At 39.9% G+C, this 16,406-nt stretch overlaps 1 protein-coding gene across 1 annotated transcript; it reads right to left on the bottom strand.

The window, feature by feature from the left end:
- Positions 1 to 1,284: 1,284 nt before the first annotated feature.
- Tspyl4 (TSPY like 4) lies at positions 1,285 to 5,154 on the bottom strand. The gene has a single exon (XM_021204762.2). The coding sequence runs from the start codon at positions 5,061 to 5,063 to the stop codon at positions 3,840 to 3,842; it is 1,224 nt and encodes a 407-aa protein (XP_021060421.1). The 5' UTR covers positions 5,064 to 5,154; the 3' UTR covers positions 1,285 to 3,839.
- Between the last annotated feature and the right edge of the window lie 11,252 nt (positions 5,155 to 16,406).

Here is a 16,406-nt window from a genome sequence, read left to right as displayed (position 1 = left end):
TAATCACTGTTTATACTGTTATCAGTGGAAAAATACCTGTGAGTCATCATTTCCAGTTACGCTAACAGTATCACCACTGGAGTAAGTCTTTTTCTTAAGGGGCTTAAAATAGCCTTCTAAAACAAACATTGTGGAATCTGTGAGTGCTACTTTATGTCCCTGCAACAGTGTGGTGCTTTGAAAGGAGTACTCAGTTGTACACACCTGTCAGACTGGCACTGGGGGAGATAGAAGCAGGAGGATCAAGAGTTGGAGGTTTGCCTGGGCTGCACACATGGTGACACCCTGTCTTGAAAGGCTAAATAGTTAACAGGAATACCCAAAATACAAGTCTGTGACTGAAATATATCTAAACACCTAAAAGATTTCACAACTTGAGTTTCAAGTAAGAGTTTTCTCTTGAGCCACTATTCATTAAAGGTTTAGAGGGTAAATACTTCTACATTATCTGTATTAAGGTATGGATGCTATATTGTTCAGGAAAATGAAGAACCAAATATTTTTAGTCAACTAAGCAAAACTTGAGCAAATGCACCAAAATTTCTGTTAAGTCACTGAGTAGTCCGAGGCAGGTCTTGCTGACATAATTACTTCTGGTCTCAGAGATGTGAGAGAAACCCTGCTTTCTTTTGCAAGTGGACCATCTCTGTTAGTTTCTGCCTTTTTCTTGTCCTAGAGGTAGTCAGAATATGCCACCATTCCCTTTATTTTCAGCTTTAATCTGACAAAGGTATTGTCATTCTGATGAGACAGCGTCACTCACTTGCAGGTTAACATGGCTTCTGTTCTGCTATATCTTTGAAAATTAGACCCTGATGTCACTTGTTAAAACAGCTGGTTCATTCCTACAGCCCTGGGCCTGCTCCATTCCCTTGCATTTGTTTTTCTTCCTCCATTTTAGATCCTAATTTCCTTCTTACCTTTGATATAGTCTTAATACAAGATTTATGCTATATATGTACATATTTATTGTATATCATATATATATATATAGCTCAGCTGCCTGTGCATTGCTTTAGAGCCCAAGCTGGCTTCGAACTCCAGCTCCTCCTCCCTCGGGCCTCCAAGAGCTGCAGTCACAGATTGTACTGATTGTACTACCACACCTAACTCCCCTAGTTATTCTCTGTGCAGCCTCAAAACCAGTTCAGATAGTCTCTCATCTGCTGGCTAAAAAGGAAAAAGGAATCATTTTTGGTCTGTTCAGTTCATGTTGTTCTGTGAATAAAAGTGAAATGCTTCATCATTACCCAACTCTGTATTCACCCAGACAGCATAGAGCTTTTCATTCACCTTTATTTATTTATTTTTGGTGCAGACAAGAAATATAACAGTAACATTATCTTTCCTTTGAGCACACAGGAAAAGACAGAGGACTAAGATCCTCATTTAGTTGATAGCAGTTCTAGTCCTCACACTGGTTAAGAACATAATGCCAAGTATTACTTACTACAGCAAGAAATATCAGTAAGACAGTTACATTTGTCTTTTTGAAACCACTTTTACAAGACATAGCAACAGTTTTCAAAACATCTTCAGACTTCAGAGATCACATTGTGCAGATTGAACTTCTAAGAATACAGCTATATATGAAGAGACACCAGAACAAGTTATTCTAGTAATGAATATTCACAGGAGTTTTCATACTGCAAATGACAGAAATTCAAATGTTTACACTTGTTCTCAATAAGTAAAAGGCAGGCTTGTAAACATCAACGCTGCCAGTGAACTGACAGGGAGTAATAGGATCAAGCACAGTGGAATGAGGAGTGCACACCATTGATCTCCCACAGACAAGGCTCACCCAGAATTACATCTGTTTACTAAGATCTACTGGTGGAGTTGGAAATTAGGAGAAACTAAGGAATATCCTCCAAGCATCTCTTTTTAAACTCCAACCCACTTGATTGACCCCCCTCCCCCACCCCCCTTGCACTGGAATGTGCCTCAGGGACCCCTGACCCCAACCCTGCTCCTTCCATGTCAATCATCACAGCAGAGCTAGAAAAACTCACTCTGCAACAGGCTCTTCCCTCTAGTCCTCCTCTTAAATTTCTCAGCCTCCAACGAAGGCATCCAGACCTCTGAGCTTTGGAGAAGCTTCCAACAAGGTCTTTAAATCAGAAAGGGAATGCCTGAGGGCTACAGCTGCAGAAGCCACAACAGCACTGTTGCAAATTCAATGGAGCATGTCCTGCAAACCCAGACCCCTCACATCCCTGAGAAGAGGCTTGGGGTCTCCCTCTCTCAATGCACTCTACAGCCTGCTTCCTTCTTTGTTAGGATGGAAACATGGAAGCAAATTCAAAAGCTGACAGGTAAGGGCCAAGGTCAGGCAAACAACAAAGATGTCACACATTGTTGCTCTCTGGTCATTTCTACAGGCTGAGGCCCACAAAAGAACTGCTGTCCTTTAGAAATGTGGGCTAGGTGCATTCATTCACAGACTGCTCAGGGCAGGCACAGGGTCTGTCATTGAGACTCTTCTTTCTCTTCTCCCTGATTCTCAAACTAGAGCTTAAACACACCCACAGTATCTAGTAGAATGGAGGGAAGAGTGGAGGTGGTCTCCCTTGAAATGTTCAGACTTTGCTATGAGAAGGTTGGAATAGTCAGGGCAGTGAGAGATTTGGAGTCTACAGTACCTTTCCCAGCCTGCACACAACCAAGGGGAGAGCAAATAAAAAGCCTGCTGTCTTTTGTTTTTCTGTCTCTGGACTATAACTGCCTTAAAGAGAAAGAAGGGGGGGAAGAAAAGAGAAGAGCCAAAGAGAGAAAGGTATAGCAAGGCCTGTGGGCCACAATTTCTAACTACCCAAACCTAGGCAACTTTGACTTCACCAGAGTGGGTGTGAACACAGGAAGAGTAGTAGTTACCCATCAAAGGTACCTGGATAAGGAATAATTTGTTGGTTAGGGCTCAGAAGAACTAACCGCTGGAAGGGAACCACTTTAGCTTTGCTTTGGGCACTGCCACATGTGACTACAGATCCTGCCCAGCAGCTAACTGAGCCATGGGAACTGGTACAGCAGGGGGTCCTATGTGCTGACTAGGAACTTAGGTCCTTAGGTAGTTCCTGAGGAACCACTTGGGCCTGTGCAAAGCTCAACAAGTAGAGAACTGGTGGGCAATTGCACAAGCTTCCATACTCACCAGTAGCTGATCACAATGCACAGCAACCAACGGTACAAGACCAATGTGGTGACAGAAAACACTCCTCGACTGTTACTTCACTCATACCTAGTAGTCACCCACCAGCCACCTGCTTGTTGTAGAGATAACAAGCAGGGTAAATGGCAAAGGCCCAGGAAGACAGCTAGGATCAGTTGGCAATAGCCTGGAATGTCCTGTTGGGCTAATGGCTGGGTTGGGGTACAGTTCCATCTTGCAGTGGTGAAACTCACAGTTCTTCACAGTACATAGATATCGGGAACACAGCAGAAAGTATGAAGCCTGGCTAGTTCTTGGTAAGAATGTGTCAAACTTTCTTGTGGCAGAGAACCACTTTTAAAAAAAAAAAAAAGAACTGAAAGAAGATCATGTCACAGACTGGAACCAAGCCATGCAAAGAAGGCAGTACAAACTACAGCACGTGACTTGGCATAGAAGCAGTTTGAAGGCCATGCACTTGGAACACCATTATATGCAGAATATCGTGATGGCCCAGAGAAAGAAGAGCAAAGACTTGAAAGCCACAATCTTGAAACTACTGGAGACTTAGAAGAACCAAAGAACACAATCCAACGGGAAGAGAAAGCAGACAGAAGGCTGCATGCTGCTGGCCAAGCTGAGGAGATGGTAAGGACTCTTCTGCAAGAGCTTTTCACTAGGGCAGAGCTTAGCCAGACTGGAACCTGAAGGACCTGGGACTCTCCACTGGCTGCCTTGGTGGGACTCGAACTCCACGGCGTGGCCCATCGCCCATCAGATAGTATTGTAGGGGATTGGACCACAGCTCCCCTTTGATAATTTCAGCTATTCTGTCGAATTCTAGGAGGCTGTGGTCGGAGAACCAGTTGAAGAAACTGGGAATCGTATTCCCCTCCCTATTCCTGTGGATGTGGGCCTGGGGTTCCTGACCCCGGTGCCAGCGGATTGGCGTAGAGAGCGACACCACTCGACCTGAGGATCTGCGCTCATATTCTTTGACCAGCCCCTCATTTCGAAAGTAGGGGTTGCTTTGGAAGATGAACTTAAATTTGCATCCTACTCTTGGCTGCTTAAGCTCCTCCACCTCTAAATTGATCATGTACCTCATCATGTCTTCATCTTGGCCACTAATCATTGGTGACAGCTGGGGGTGGTTCCGAAAAGCGGTGACCCAGAAACCTGGGATGTTTTGGATGATGAAACTTCTGCGCTGCATGTGGAGCCTTCTCATCCGCCCAAATTTGCGTTCCAGCTGGAGGAAGGCCCTGTCAGCCTGCGCATTTACATTTGACAGCTCTTGATCGATGGCCTCCAGCGAGTCCATGCAATTGATCTTCGGAGCTCTGGGACGAGTCTCCTCTTTCCCTCCTCCAGCTACCTTTCTTTCCTTCTGTACCCCCTTCTTTTCCTGCATTGCCGCTCCTGCTTCTCCCTCCTTGCCGGTGGCCACAGAGATGGCGCACTTGGTAGTCGTCATTTCCTTGGTCTTCTTCGGCCCCGGCATCAGCTGAGACCCCAGGCCCACCGCACCACGGGCTTCCAGAGCTTTAGGTTTAGCAGGGCTGTGCGGCCCTTCAAGCTGACAGCCATTTTTACTGCTGTCGTTGGCTGCCACGGGGGCTGAGGGTGCGTCCCCGCCCTTTGATGGAGACGGAGCATCCTCCAGACCTTCTCTAGATGCCGCAGCACAACTATTCTCAGCCACTCCGAAGCAGAGCTCAGGGTAGCAGTGCTCGGAATCCGGAGACGCGCCTCCATCCGCACCGGCCTCACCTGCAGCCTCCATCCCCCGCACTGTGTCGGTTTCCTCGTGGAGCCCCTGGTCCTGCTTCAGATCCAGATGTTCGGAGGCATGGGAGGGGGTCGTGGTGTTAGCGAGAGGTAGCTCGTTGTCCCCTTCCACGCCGTTCATTTTGGCAGCTGACAGCCCTGCGGAGGAGCTTTCCTTGTCCTCTGCAGACGCAGCGCAAGACCGCAGTGAGTGCTTAGCTCCACCCCTTTTCCTTCTGGGCTGGTGCTACCATGGCAACCTGTGACGTCAGGATATCTGCTGCAACTAACCGTAGCGCGAGAACTGGCAATCAAGGTAATTTTGTCAATCAAGTGTGTTCTTTTTGTCTTTTTAAATGGTGCTGTAAATTTAATCTCATCTGGGAAATTGAGTACAGAAATGGATGTCGAATTATATTTTCCGTCTATTCGTAAGTCTCTAAATTAATTTTGACAGTATCTAAACCATGTCTCAAAATAAATTTTAAAATAGAACCTATTGTCTAATAAAGTCAGATTTTATTCATGCTTCCCAGGAATAGAGAAGCGAATTCACCAGCTCACAGGCCTTCTTTATTTCGGACACAGATTCGATTCATGGCGACTACTGAGGAGTTGAGGAGTGGCGCAGAATCCGATTTGGGGGGGAGGGGGGAGTGTTGTCGCTGTTTTTATTTTCAAGCAAACAAGACATTCCTAAGGTTAATTTCGATTTCTGCAGAGATTTTGATGTTTGTATACATTGGCCGACATCTACAAAGGAATTGTATATTTCTTCACTTTTAAATAGTGAACTGTTCCTTATTTACAGGTGGCCACAACGCATGCCATGCCATATACACAGCTCTTGAGAATTAGTGAACAAAATATAACCCCAGAGGATTTTAATTTCCAAAACGATACACATTAATCCTCCTTTGCCTTGGTTTATGATCTTAGATTCTGCTTCATGCCTGTGGGTATGGAGCCAACTAACATTTGCCCAAATTTGCCTTTGTGAAGGTAGACTCAATCAGGGTTTTTCAGACACTTAAGCAATTGTGTCTTTAAAACAATCTACTTAAAAAAAAAAAAAAAAGAAGGGTCATTCATTCAAGTCAATTTAGAAAATGTATTTATTTATTTACTTAATCATTTATTTAAATAAATAAAAGCTATTTATGTATTTAATCATCACTGTCTCTCAGTTTGCTAAAATCTGAGAATGCGGATGTTAATCCTTAGGGATAGGCAAAACCAAAGAGACTTAAATTTTGCATATTTAATGTTTGAATTCCTATTAGAACAAAGCTTTAGAGCTCTTTGCCCTGGGAAATTGATTCCTCCCAGAATATGGTTACACTACAATAAGAGTCTTTGAATAGGGGTTTAAAGAAAACAAACAAACAAACAAACAAAAAAAACAAAAAAAAAAACACATTACCCTAAGATCTCTAATGAGGGAAGTAATGGCTCCTGGTTCACCTAAGACTCTGAGGTGGTGAGAACAATGCATGGCATATCATGCAGCTTGATTTTTTTCTTTCTTTCTATGCCAAAGGTGAGTGTTCTCACTCAAAGACAGTATGTCCAGACTGGCCTCTTCCTAGCCCTATCTCCCAAAAAAGGAAAGAAAAAAAGGAAAATCAATTGATTAATTATCTAAATAAAATTAAAATGTATACACAAATAGCAATTATTTTTCTGTCCCCCTTTCCTTTTTCTCTTAACAAATACTCTTTTTGCCTTACTGAGGAGAAATAAATGTATCGCTAACTTCCTATGTAAACACATAAACACTGCTATAATCCACTCTGTGACTTTTGAGTTATTCTTTAACATTACACTACTTCTTTACCTAAAGACTCTTCACACTGTTGAAAGAGTAACAAACACTCTTGAATTTAGCCTAAACCAAGATGCAGAGAATCATCAAATGCTGAACCAAGATACAGGGCAATGCAGGAGGAAGAAAAAAGTTTGCTATTATATCACTTCATAAAAATGAGAAAATCACATGTAGACTTCTTTCTCTTATATATATATCAGTTCTTAAAGATTTTTTTTCTACTGCTGGAAACACCTCTGCCTACATTACATTTATTTTATTATATAATAATTTATAATATGACTATTTTTCTTTCTTGAAATTCAGTATATTATAGTGTAGAGGTGGGGTAGAGAGAGGGGAGACAGAAAGGAGATGAGGGAGAGGGGAAGGGAGGCAGCATCTCTCTTTGTAGCTCTGGCTGTCCAGGAACTCACTATGCAGATCAAGCTGACCTCAAGCTCAGATCTACCGGCCTCTGTCTCCAAAGTGCTAGATCGAACACACCCATGTACACTACACCATGTACACCTCCACACCCATGTCTTTCTTTTAAGTGTAACTTTTTCATCAACGTAAGATCATTGTAGTAGTTTAAAGATAAATAAAAGAATAATTTTAAATCTCTTTCATTATATAGATGCTGTGACATGCATCAATAGTTAGATGGTTATACATATGGAATCAGCAATATATGGAGTTATTGTTACCACCTGAGTCACATGTATGATACTAGAGACATTAGTGGGATTTACTAAAATGAAGAGCAATGTTACAGTAAAATTCTGTGGATATATTAGGTTTCAACAATTTACATGGTCATATCCCTCAATCCTAAGGGACATTTACTTTTATTTTAGCATCTCTAAAATGACTGTTTGTGACACAATCAATGAAACCTTGCAACTGTTGTCATAAGACTAGCACTCACAATGTAGTTGTTATTGTCTGGGCATATTGTGAATTTGGTTATTAGTCTCAATATCATAATTAGACAGATGCAGCCTCTTGACATTTCAATCACCAAACTCTTAAAAACTATGTGAGGGAGGAGAGTGGGTATTATGTGTCCTCTGGATGCTTTCTGCTGACATCCCCTGGCTAGAGCAAGAGAGCACCAGAATCAACCTTGCAGGAATATAGAAATTTGGGAAACATGTTTTAGAACAATACTTTCATTAAACATTGGGACATCTTTTAAGAATGACAAATGTTTAGTCTCAAAAAAAAATTTTTTTTACTATCTGATAGTCATGAACTTGAGAGGCAGAGGTGGAGGCAGAAGGATTGCTACACATTTGAAACCAGCCCAGTCTACATAGCTATTTCTAAACCCATCAGAGTAACACAGTAAGCCCTATCTCAAATATAAAAAAGAAAGAAAGAAAGAAAAGAGATATTTCTTTTTTAATTATTTTATTAGATATTTTCTTCATTTACATTTCAAATGCTATCCCGAATGTCCCCTATACCCTCCCCCCACCCTGCTCCCCTACCTACCCACTCCCACTTCTTGGCCTTGGTGTTCCCCTCTATGGGGCATATAAAGTTTGCAAGACCAAGGGGCCTCTTGAAAAGAGATATTTCAAAAATTATTCAAGGTACAAAGAGAGAACAGTACTGTTTGAGGAAAGATAAACACTTAGAATTATCATTCTAACTACAATTAAGGTTATTTAAATTGCGAATTGGAATAACGAAACTTCTTTTATTTTACTTATGGCTTTCATACATATCCATTGGAAATACATGATAAGTCACATACATTTTTCCTTTGAAACATGCACTGTGTCATTTTATTTAGAATGGTCTTAAACTTGCTTTGTAGCTGAATATAATCTTGATCTTCTTGATCTGCCTCCCAAGAGAGGTCACCATGGCCAGCCAATTTAAAAAAAACAAAAAACAAAAAACAAAAACCAAGCCTAAAAATCAGTCAACTATAAAATTAAAATTCTAAGAGTCAGAATGAGAAAGTTTTGCACTTAGGCTCAATAGTTTTCATGTTATGAACTGGTAGTGTGTTTCACCATCGATGGTATTAGAACAGACAAAACAGAAAATTACCTTCTCAATGAGGCATATATTGTCTTCACTGTGAAATAGTGTTAAGTGTTGTGTCTAATAATGTTTCATCAATGTAAAGGCTTACTGCTGGACAATTATTTTATAGACGTAAGTGTCCCAATGACAACCACCCCTTGGGCTCCTATAAATGCCCACACACACTTATTGTAATAAGCATAGTCTCACAACTAAGAAGTAGTACATACACACACTGATTTTGGGTTTCAGTTTGTTGGGTTTGTTTTGTTGTTTTTTTTTGTTTGATTGGTTGGGTTTATTTATGTGTTTTGTATTTTTGTTTTGTTTTGTTTTTCCAGACAGGGTTTCTCTATGGACCCCTGGCTATCCTGGAACTCATTCTGTAGACCAGGCTGGCCTTGAACTCTGCCTCCTGCATGCTGGGATTAAAGGTGTACCACCAGGGCCAATCTTGTTTGTTTAAAATGTATACATAAGGTATTTCCATTCCTGGTCCCTAGGGGAGAGGAAGCAGCCTCTAAGATAATATTAAAAATCTGTGTCAGCATTTGATGTATAGTTTTCTCTATTCTGAAGAAAATATTTATGGCAATTTTAGATCATAAATTCACTGAAATAACTGTGGCAGGGTTTTTCAGCATAAATTCAGTACTCTATCATGAGGGCTGAATTATATAGTCTTTATCTTACTTAGCCTATAAGTATGAAAAATGAAATTTTTTCATAGGCATGTTTAGTTTTGATGGTTTCCTGCAATGTTTTTCATTAAAAACAAAGAAAAACAATCACTTTATGTTCTGTTAAAAGAAACCAAGGAAAAACGACTGAATGGCAATATACCTGGGTTGGTTATACAAACAAACTTTGTTATTTTGAGTTTCTTCTTGTTATTGTTGTTTTAACTTAAAATTACTCACTACACTTCCCTTACTGCTGATGAAACTGAAGGAGTCACCAAAACTAGTCCCAGTTAACTTAGCAAACTCAAAAATATATATTTAGCTATATTTTATGGCAAAATTAGAAGCTGCCATAATAGGGTTCAAGTGTCTTAGCTTGAAGTGAAAAACTCTGGCTGAATGTATGCTTTTTTTTTTTTTTTTTTTTTTTTTTTTTTTTTTGCTGAACCTGTATTTCTTTGTCTACTAGATGGAAATAATGACAAAGAAACTGTAGGGTTACAAAATACACTAAATTCTTAATACAGCTAATGTGTTTAGAATGGTTTCAGTTTTGTTTTACTTTTTGGTTTGCTTGTTTGATGTTTTGTTTTGTTTTTTGTTTGTTTGTTTGTTTGTTTTGGAGACATGGTTTCTCTGTATAGCCCTGGCTGTCCTGGAACTCACTTTGTAGACCAGGTTGGCCCCAAACTCAGAAATCTGCCTGCCTCTGCCTCCTAAGTGCTGGGATTAAAGGCGTGTGCCACCACCGCCTGGCGATTGGTTTCAGTTTTATGGTGGTGCAAATACCCAGTGTGTTATCTTCTGAGTGCAGACAGTTGAAGTGGCAATATCAGGGGGTGAGTTTATTAAACAATGCATGGAATGTGGTTTGACATTCCCTCTAAGAGGGGTATTTCTAAAATCAGTCTTATCTCACCAGGCTATAATAAGGCAATTTGAAGAAACTGGATAGAAGGAACTATGAGGATTAGAATAGATATTACATTTTCATGATGGAATACCACACTGATGCTACAAACACAGCTCAAGTTGCCAATGTTCTTAGGGGTATTTATGCCATTGTGTTCCTGAAAAAAACAAAAAACAAAAAACCAACCAACAAACAGACAAACAAACAAACAAACAAACAAAAACAGCTTCTTTACTGCTATTAGGAGACAACTAGATCAAAAGGTTTATACCAAATAGTAAAAAATTAGCCCAGGCACCAGGTGGTGATGATACACACATTTAACCCCAGCACTTAGGAGGTGGAGGCAGGTGAATCACTGTGAGTTCCAGGCCAGCCTGGTCCACAGAGTGAGCTCCAGGACAGTTAAGGCTACAAGGAGAAACCCTGTCTCAAAAACAAAGAAACAAAACAACAAAACAGCCCAGCTTTGTTGATTGTCAACATATCTAATATAGATACTGATGATACCTTGGAGACAGGTGATAAAGGAGGTGGGCACGGGTTTGTAATATAACAGAAGGCAATATTAACCACTGTCCCACATGTTTAAGGAAGTATCATTGCCAAAAACAACAAAAACGTATGCACGGAATCATTTAAAATCAGTAATATCGTGGAAATTGCCATCAATCTGTGAATTTTGCAAGAGTCAAGGAATTAAACAGACAATTTAGGAATTCCTTTAAAGTGTTAATGTTGACATTTCTGGAATTAATTTTGACTATGGAGAGATCATTTACTTTTTTTAAGTTGAGACCAAATGTTGAAAATATTTTTGGTTTAGGACATGTTATCAAGTTGTTTATGGAATTAAAAACTAAATTTGTGCCAGAATTTAACAATAAAAGCTGGCTTATAGATTTAGTATTTTTATATTTAGCCTGACATTTTAAGTGGATTAAACATATATTCAAGATGAAAACTAACTCATCAATAAAAAGTTTCCAATCCAAATAGAAATACAAATGAAACTGAGATTATGGCAAGCTCAAATTAAGAGGAACAACTTTATATATTTCAACACGGGCTGAGCAGTTCTGTACACAGGGGAAAAGGATGTAACCTTGCTTTTCAGTTTGATACAGTTTGAAAACAGATTTCAAGATTTCTGGGAAAAACATATTTTGATAAAATACAATTTTGTTTTCAATCAACATAAATATGTTACTTGATAATTGGCAAATGAAACACATAAAGATTCTATCTAACACTCAATTTAAGATAGTGATTCTTTTTTCTAATACAACTCAGAGAAGCCAGAAGTTTGAACATCTCCAACCCTAGAGCATGAGTAAATATGGTTGGTGAACCCTCAGCCGCCTCAGTGTTTCTCTCTCAGCCGCCAGGTGAGCATTTCTAGTAAGATCCATAGTGTTCATAGAGCTAGACTAGAGAGCTACCTTTAAGAATTCACTGCTTAGAGTGATGAGGAGTAGTAGATTGGAGCTGAAGCTATCAGGAACAGTCTTGTGAATATTATCACCTCCAGAAATGAAAAGGAAGGTTTGTGTTCTAGCGGTACCCTATGGAAAGTACATTTGAGTTTATTAATACTATTTACAAGAGAGTGCACCCTGAGGAGACCTCATGACAGTGAGCAGGTGACTGTGTATCTCTTCATTTGTACGTTGGACTCTTCAGTAAGATCAGTTTTGGCCTGGTACTAACCAATGAAACTTTAAAGGCTTAAACAGGTATGATTCCCTGGTTCTTTTATCTTTTTATTTAATATTTATTTGTTTTTATCTAATGAGTATTTCACCTGCACGTATGTATATAAGATAGCATCAGATGGCCTGAGTTAGAAAAGGTTGTGAACTGCTGTGTGGCTGCTGGGAATCAAACCCAGATCTTCTGCAAGAACTCTTTACACCATCCTCACTTTTTTGTTCCTGTTTTGTTGTTGTTGTTGTTGTTGTTTTTTGCTTTTTGTTTTTTTGTTTTTGGGGGACAGGGTTTGTGTAGACCCAGCTGTCATAGAATATGCTCGGTAGACCAGGCTGGCTTCAAACTCACAGAGATCTGCCTGCCTCTGCCTTTCAAGTGCTGGAATTAAAGGCATGCACCACCACTGCCCAGCTCCCCTTACCTGTCTTTCAGATATACCCATGTTATTCTGTTTGCTAGTGAGTAATGTTCACTGAAGAGTTCTAAAAGACCAAACCTCTGAGTCAGTTTGACAAAATGGAAGTAAACAGATATTCACTTACTTGAATTCTAAGCAGTAAAACTGGCTGCATCTTAGGGTCTAATTAATTTGGGTGAAATTCCAGATATTAAATTTCAAAGCATGTATAGATTACATGAGAAATTAACATTAAGAGGAAGCAGTGGTGGGAGTATTTGTTACATATTGTATCAAGTCTAGTGTTGATATGCTCAGCCAAATATCTCCATTATACCTTGTTAATATTTGGAATCTTTTAGCATGTCAGACACAACAGCAGCTCATGAATGTGTGTTATTCTTACCGTATCAGCAACCTCATGATGTGTCATCCAAAGCATCTTGGAATGTCAGCTTACAATGGGGTTCTCTACATTATGGGTAATGAAATTGACCCTCAAAGAAGTAGATTACTTTGGTTAATACTCTGTATGATAATTCTTTTTAAAGCTACTTAAGTCCAATGTGAAGCAAGTAACTAACTGATTCATCATGCAATTGCTAAGTCATCTAAGTATTCATAAAAATTAATAACTTGTCTAAGTAATCAATCCATTTCATTTTTAATTGAACCAAGTCCTCCCATGCATTTACAAGGCAATTTCTTTAAATAAAAATGAGACTAGAAAGGTAAACATACAGGCTTCATAGTGTGGCATTCTAGTTTCCTTTCCTGTTGCTGTAACACATGGTATAACCAAAAGCAACTTGGTAAGTGTGGTAGTTTGAACATGTTTGGCCCCCCATAGATTCATGTGTTTCAATGCTTAGCCATGGGAAGTGGCACTATTAGGAGGTGTGGCCACTGAAGTAGGTGTGGCCTTGTTGGAGGAAGTGTGTCATTATGTAGGCAGGCTTTGAGGCTTCCTATGACCAAGCTCTGCCCAGTCTCCAAGTCTACCCATGCCACAGACTGGACCTCACTTTGGGTCCCCTATCTGTGGGGAACTGGTCTCTTGGTTGCAGGTGAGCGAGAATTCTGCGAATGAGTGACAGACAGTTCACAGGAGAAAGGGTATAAAACTGAATGCATTCTCATAAAGTGAACACCAGTGTTATAAAGTACAGAGAACAAAGGGGTAGGATGTCACAGTAGGCAAAGTACATTGAAGTTACTTAACACAAAACAGAGGAATGACTTCAAAGGGACTTACAGGAGCCAGGTAATGTTTACAGTTAAGATAAAGCAGTTCTGCCTAGGGTCAGCTAAAGACAGGTAAGGTTTCACACCTTAGTCACAATTTGTGCTACTCTTTTGAGCCTTGTGAAAGCTAGCACCAGGGGGTTCTGTACTAGCAGACCTTCTCATGAATAATGCAATACCACAACCCCCCCTATTTCCTAGGACTTGGCAAATACTTGCATATGAAAGTAATCTTTTCACTGAATTCTGAGCTCCTGGCTTTAAGGAATTTTTCAGGACTTTGGAACACTGGCTTTAAGGGTATGTATTTCACCTATGGTAAAAGTTTAATCTTTAAAGGCATTAATAATATTGAAAGAGAGCATATATCATACTGGCATGCGGATAGGGTTCCTGTATATAGATTATTGAAAATGCCAGGACTCTAGGTGGCTGAATCTCCTTGAGATTCTTTTCCTCAGGACTCATTCCAGGTTTTCAGGCCTGTTATGAATCACCACTAGAGTGGGCGTGGCATACCCAAGTCTGCCAAGTGTCTCTTCCTGGCCACATGCAGAAGACAGTCCCCTCCTGGCTGCCTTTGGATCAAGATGTAGAGCTCTTGGCTCCTCCAGAACTATATCTGCCTGTATATGGATACCACACTTCCTGCCATAATGATAATGGACTGAACCTCTGAAATTGTAAGCCAGCTCTAATTGTTTTCTTTTGAGAGTTGCATTAGTTATGGTGTCTCTTCACAGCAATGAAACTCTACCTAAGACAGTAAGGGAAAGACTTATTTCAGCTTATAGGTACATCATCAAGGGCAGAAACCTGAAGGCAGGAACTGAAGCAGAAACCATGTAAAAATACATACAGCTTATTGGCTTGCTCCCTCTAGCTTGCTCAGCCATCTTATATGGCCAGGCCTCACCTGTCTAGAGTGGCACTGCCCAGAGTGGGCCATGCCAATTATCCGTTTTGAAAATGACCCATAGACATGGCTACAAGGCAATCTGATCTGAACAATTTTTCAAGTGAAGTTCCTTCTTCCCAGCTCACTCCAGGTTTGTGTCAAGTTGACAACTCTAGCTGACTATGGCATGTGGGTAGGTGGGAACATTTCCTGTAGGTCTTCAGAATCTCCGAAGTCAGATGATGGATGAAGGCAGTCCAGTGGATCAAAACAGCACTTTGCCATGAAGAAAGTACTGTCCCAAGTTATTCATTTATTCATAAAATGCGCATACAGCAGCTTGGGGACTTAGCTCAGTGGTAGAGCGCTTGCCTAGAAAGCACAAGATCCTAGGTTGGGTCCTTAGCTCTGAATAAAACAAAGCAAACAAACAAACAAAAAACAGATCCTAAACAACCGTGACTTTTATAGTCTAGGACTCAATAGTAAAAAAAAGTGAGAAGTTGCCACCATCTTTGATGCTTCCTCTTTGACAGTTTGGTTCCCCCTAAATTAGTTTGTGTATATTTTTTAGGGAGGAGCAGTATTGAGTTTTAAGAGGGAAAACACCAAACAAATGATCCTCCCTTCACTGAGTTCCTCAATAGCAAAGACAGCCTATACTGTATCATCTCATTTAATCTTTATTACATCCAAAAATAGTAATTTAGATTGCTAAAATTATAAGACTGCACTACTTTTCAAAGGCAAAGTGTGGTGAGCACTCATGAAAATGACTTGATGCAATGCAAAGCCCAGATTTGTTGTTGCTAAACAATTGCTAAAATACAAAGCCCATGTAACACATACAATGCCACTGTACTATACAGCATATGCCTAGAGTGCAATATCCTATTTTCAGGGTTAATTTTCAGTTATTATAATTTTGGAAATAAGTAATTTCTGGATATACTGCATATCTCTAAATTATATGATACAGCCATTTTATTCTAGAAAAAATATGAATCTACCTAAACTTTAGTTAGAATTTAGAGAATATAAACCACAGTGTCATTTAGTACTCAATCTAGTCTGTATACTATCCAGAAATAGACTGAGTTGCACAGTATATTTTCTAAACAAATCATTGTATCTTAGGTATTCAAGTTAGTAAATATCTTACCCTCTTTTAACCCACTATTCTTGACTAATTTTCATTTTAGCTAGATAACCCTTGATTTACACAAAAACACATGCAGTTCATGGGGGGAAAAGTAATACCGTTTAACTTTGGTTTATTGTTTTGTTTTGTTTTTTAAAAGATTTGGCATCTCAGTGTCATGTTTTGTTTTGTTTTGTTTTTTTTTAAGATTTATTTTATGTATGAGTGTGCTGTTGCTGTCTTCAGACACATCAAAAGAAGTGTTGGATTCCATTACAGATGTTTGTGAGCCACCAAGTGGTTGTTGGGAATTGAACTTGGGTTCTATGATGGCTCGGCGGTTAAAAACACCAGACTCTTTTCTTCTAGAGGTCCTGAGTTCAATTCCCAGCAACCACATGGTGGCTCACAACCATCTGTAATGGGATCTGATGCCCTCTTCTGGTGTGTCTGAGGAGAGCAACAGTGAATTCACATAAATAAATTCATCTTCAATTAAAAAAAAAATTTCTAAACCTTGTCTAATTATTAAAAAGAGAATTTGCCGGGCCTGGTAGCGCAGGCCTTTAATCCCAGCACTCGGGAGGCAGAGGCAGGCGGATTTCTGAGTTCGAGGCCAGCCTGGTCTACCAAGTGAGTTCCAGGACA

The sequence above is a fragment of the Mus pahari genome, chromosome 9 (assembly GCF_900095145.1).
Source record: "Mus pahari chromosome 9, PAHARI_EIJ_v1.1, whole genome shotgun sequence".
Taxonomy (NCBI): domain Eukaryota; kingdom Metazoa; phylum Chordata; class Mammalia; order Rodentia; family Muridae; genus Mus; species Mus pahari.
Note: the sequence above shows the minus strand (reverse complement) of the source record. Positions and strands in the feature narration are given on the sequence as shown.

Bases quoted from the DNA above. Each gene is read 5' to 3' on its own strand.
- Tspyl4 (XM_021204762.2), bottom strand. From the start codon at position 5,063: ATGAACGGCGTGGAAGGGGACAACGAGCTACCTCTCGCTAACACCACG.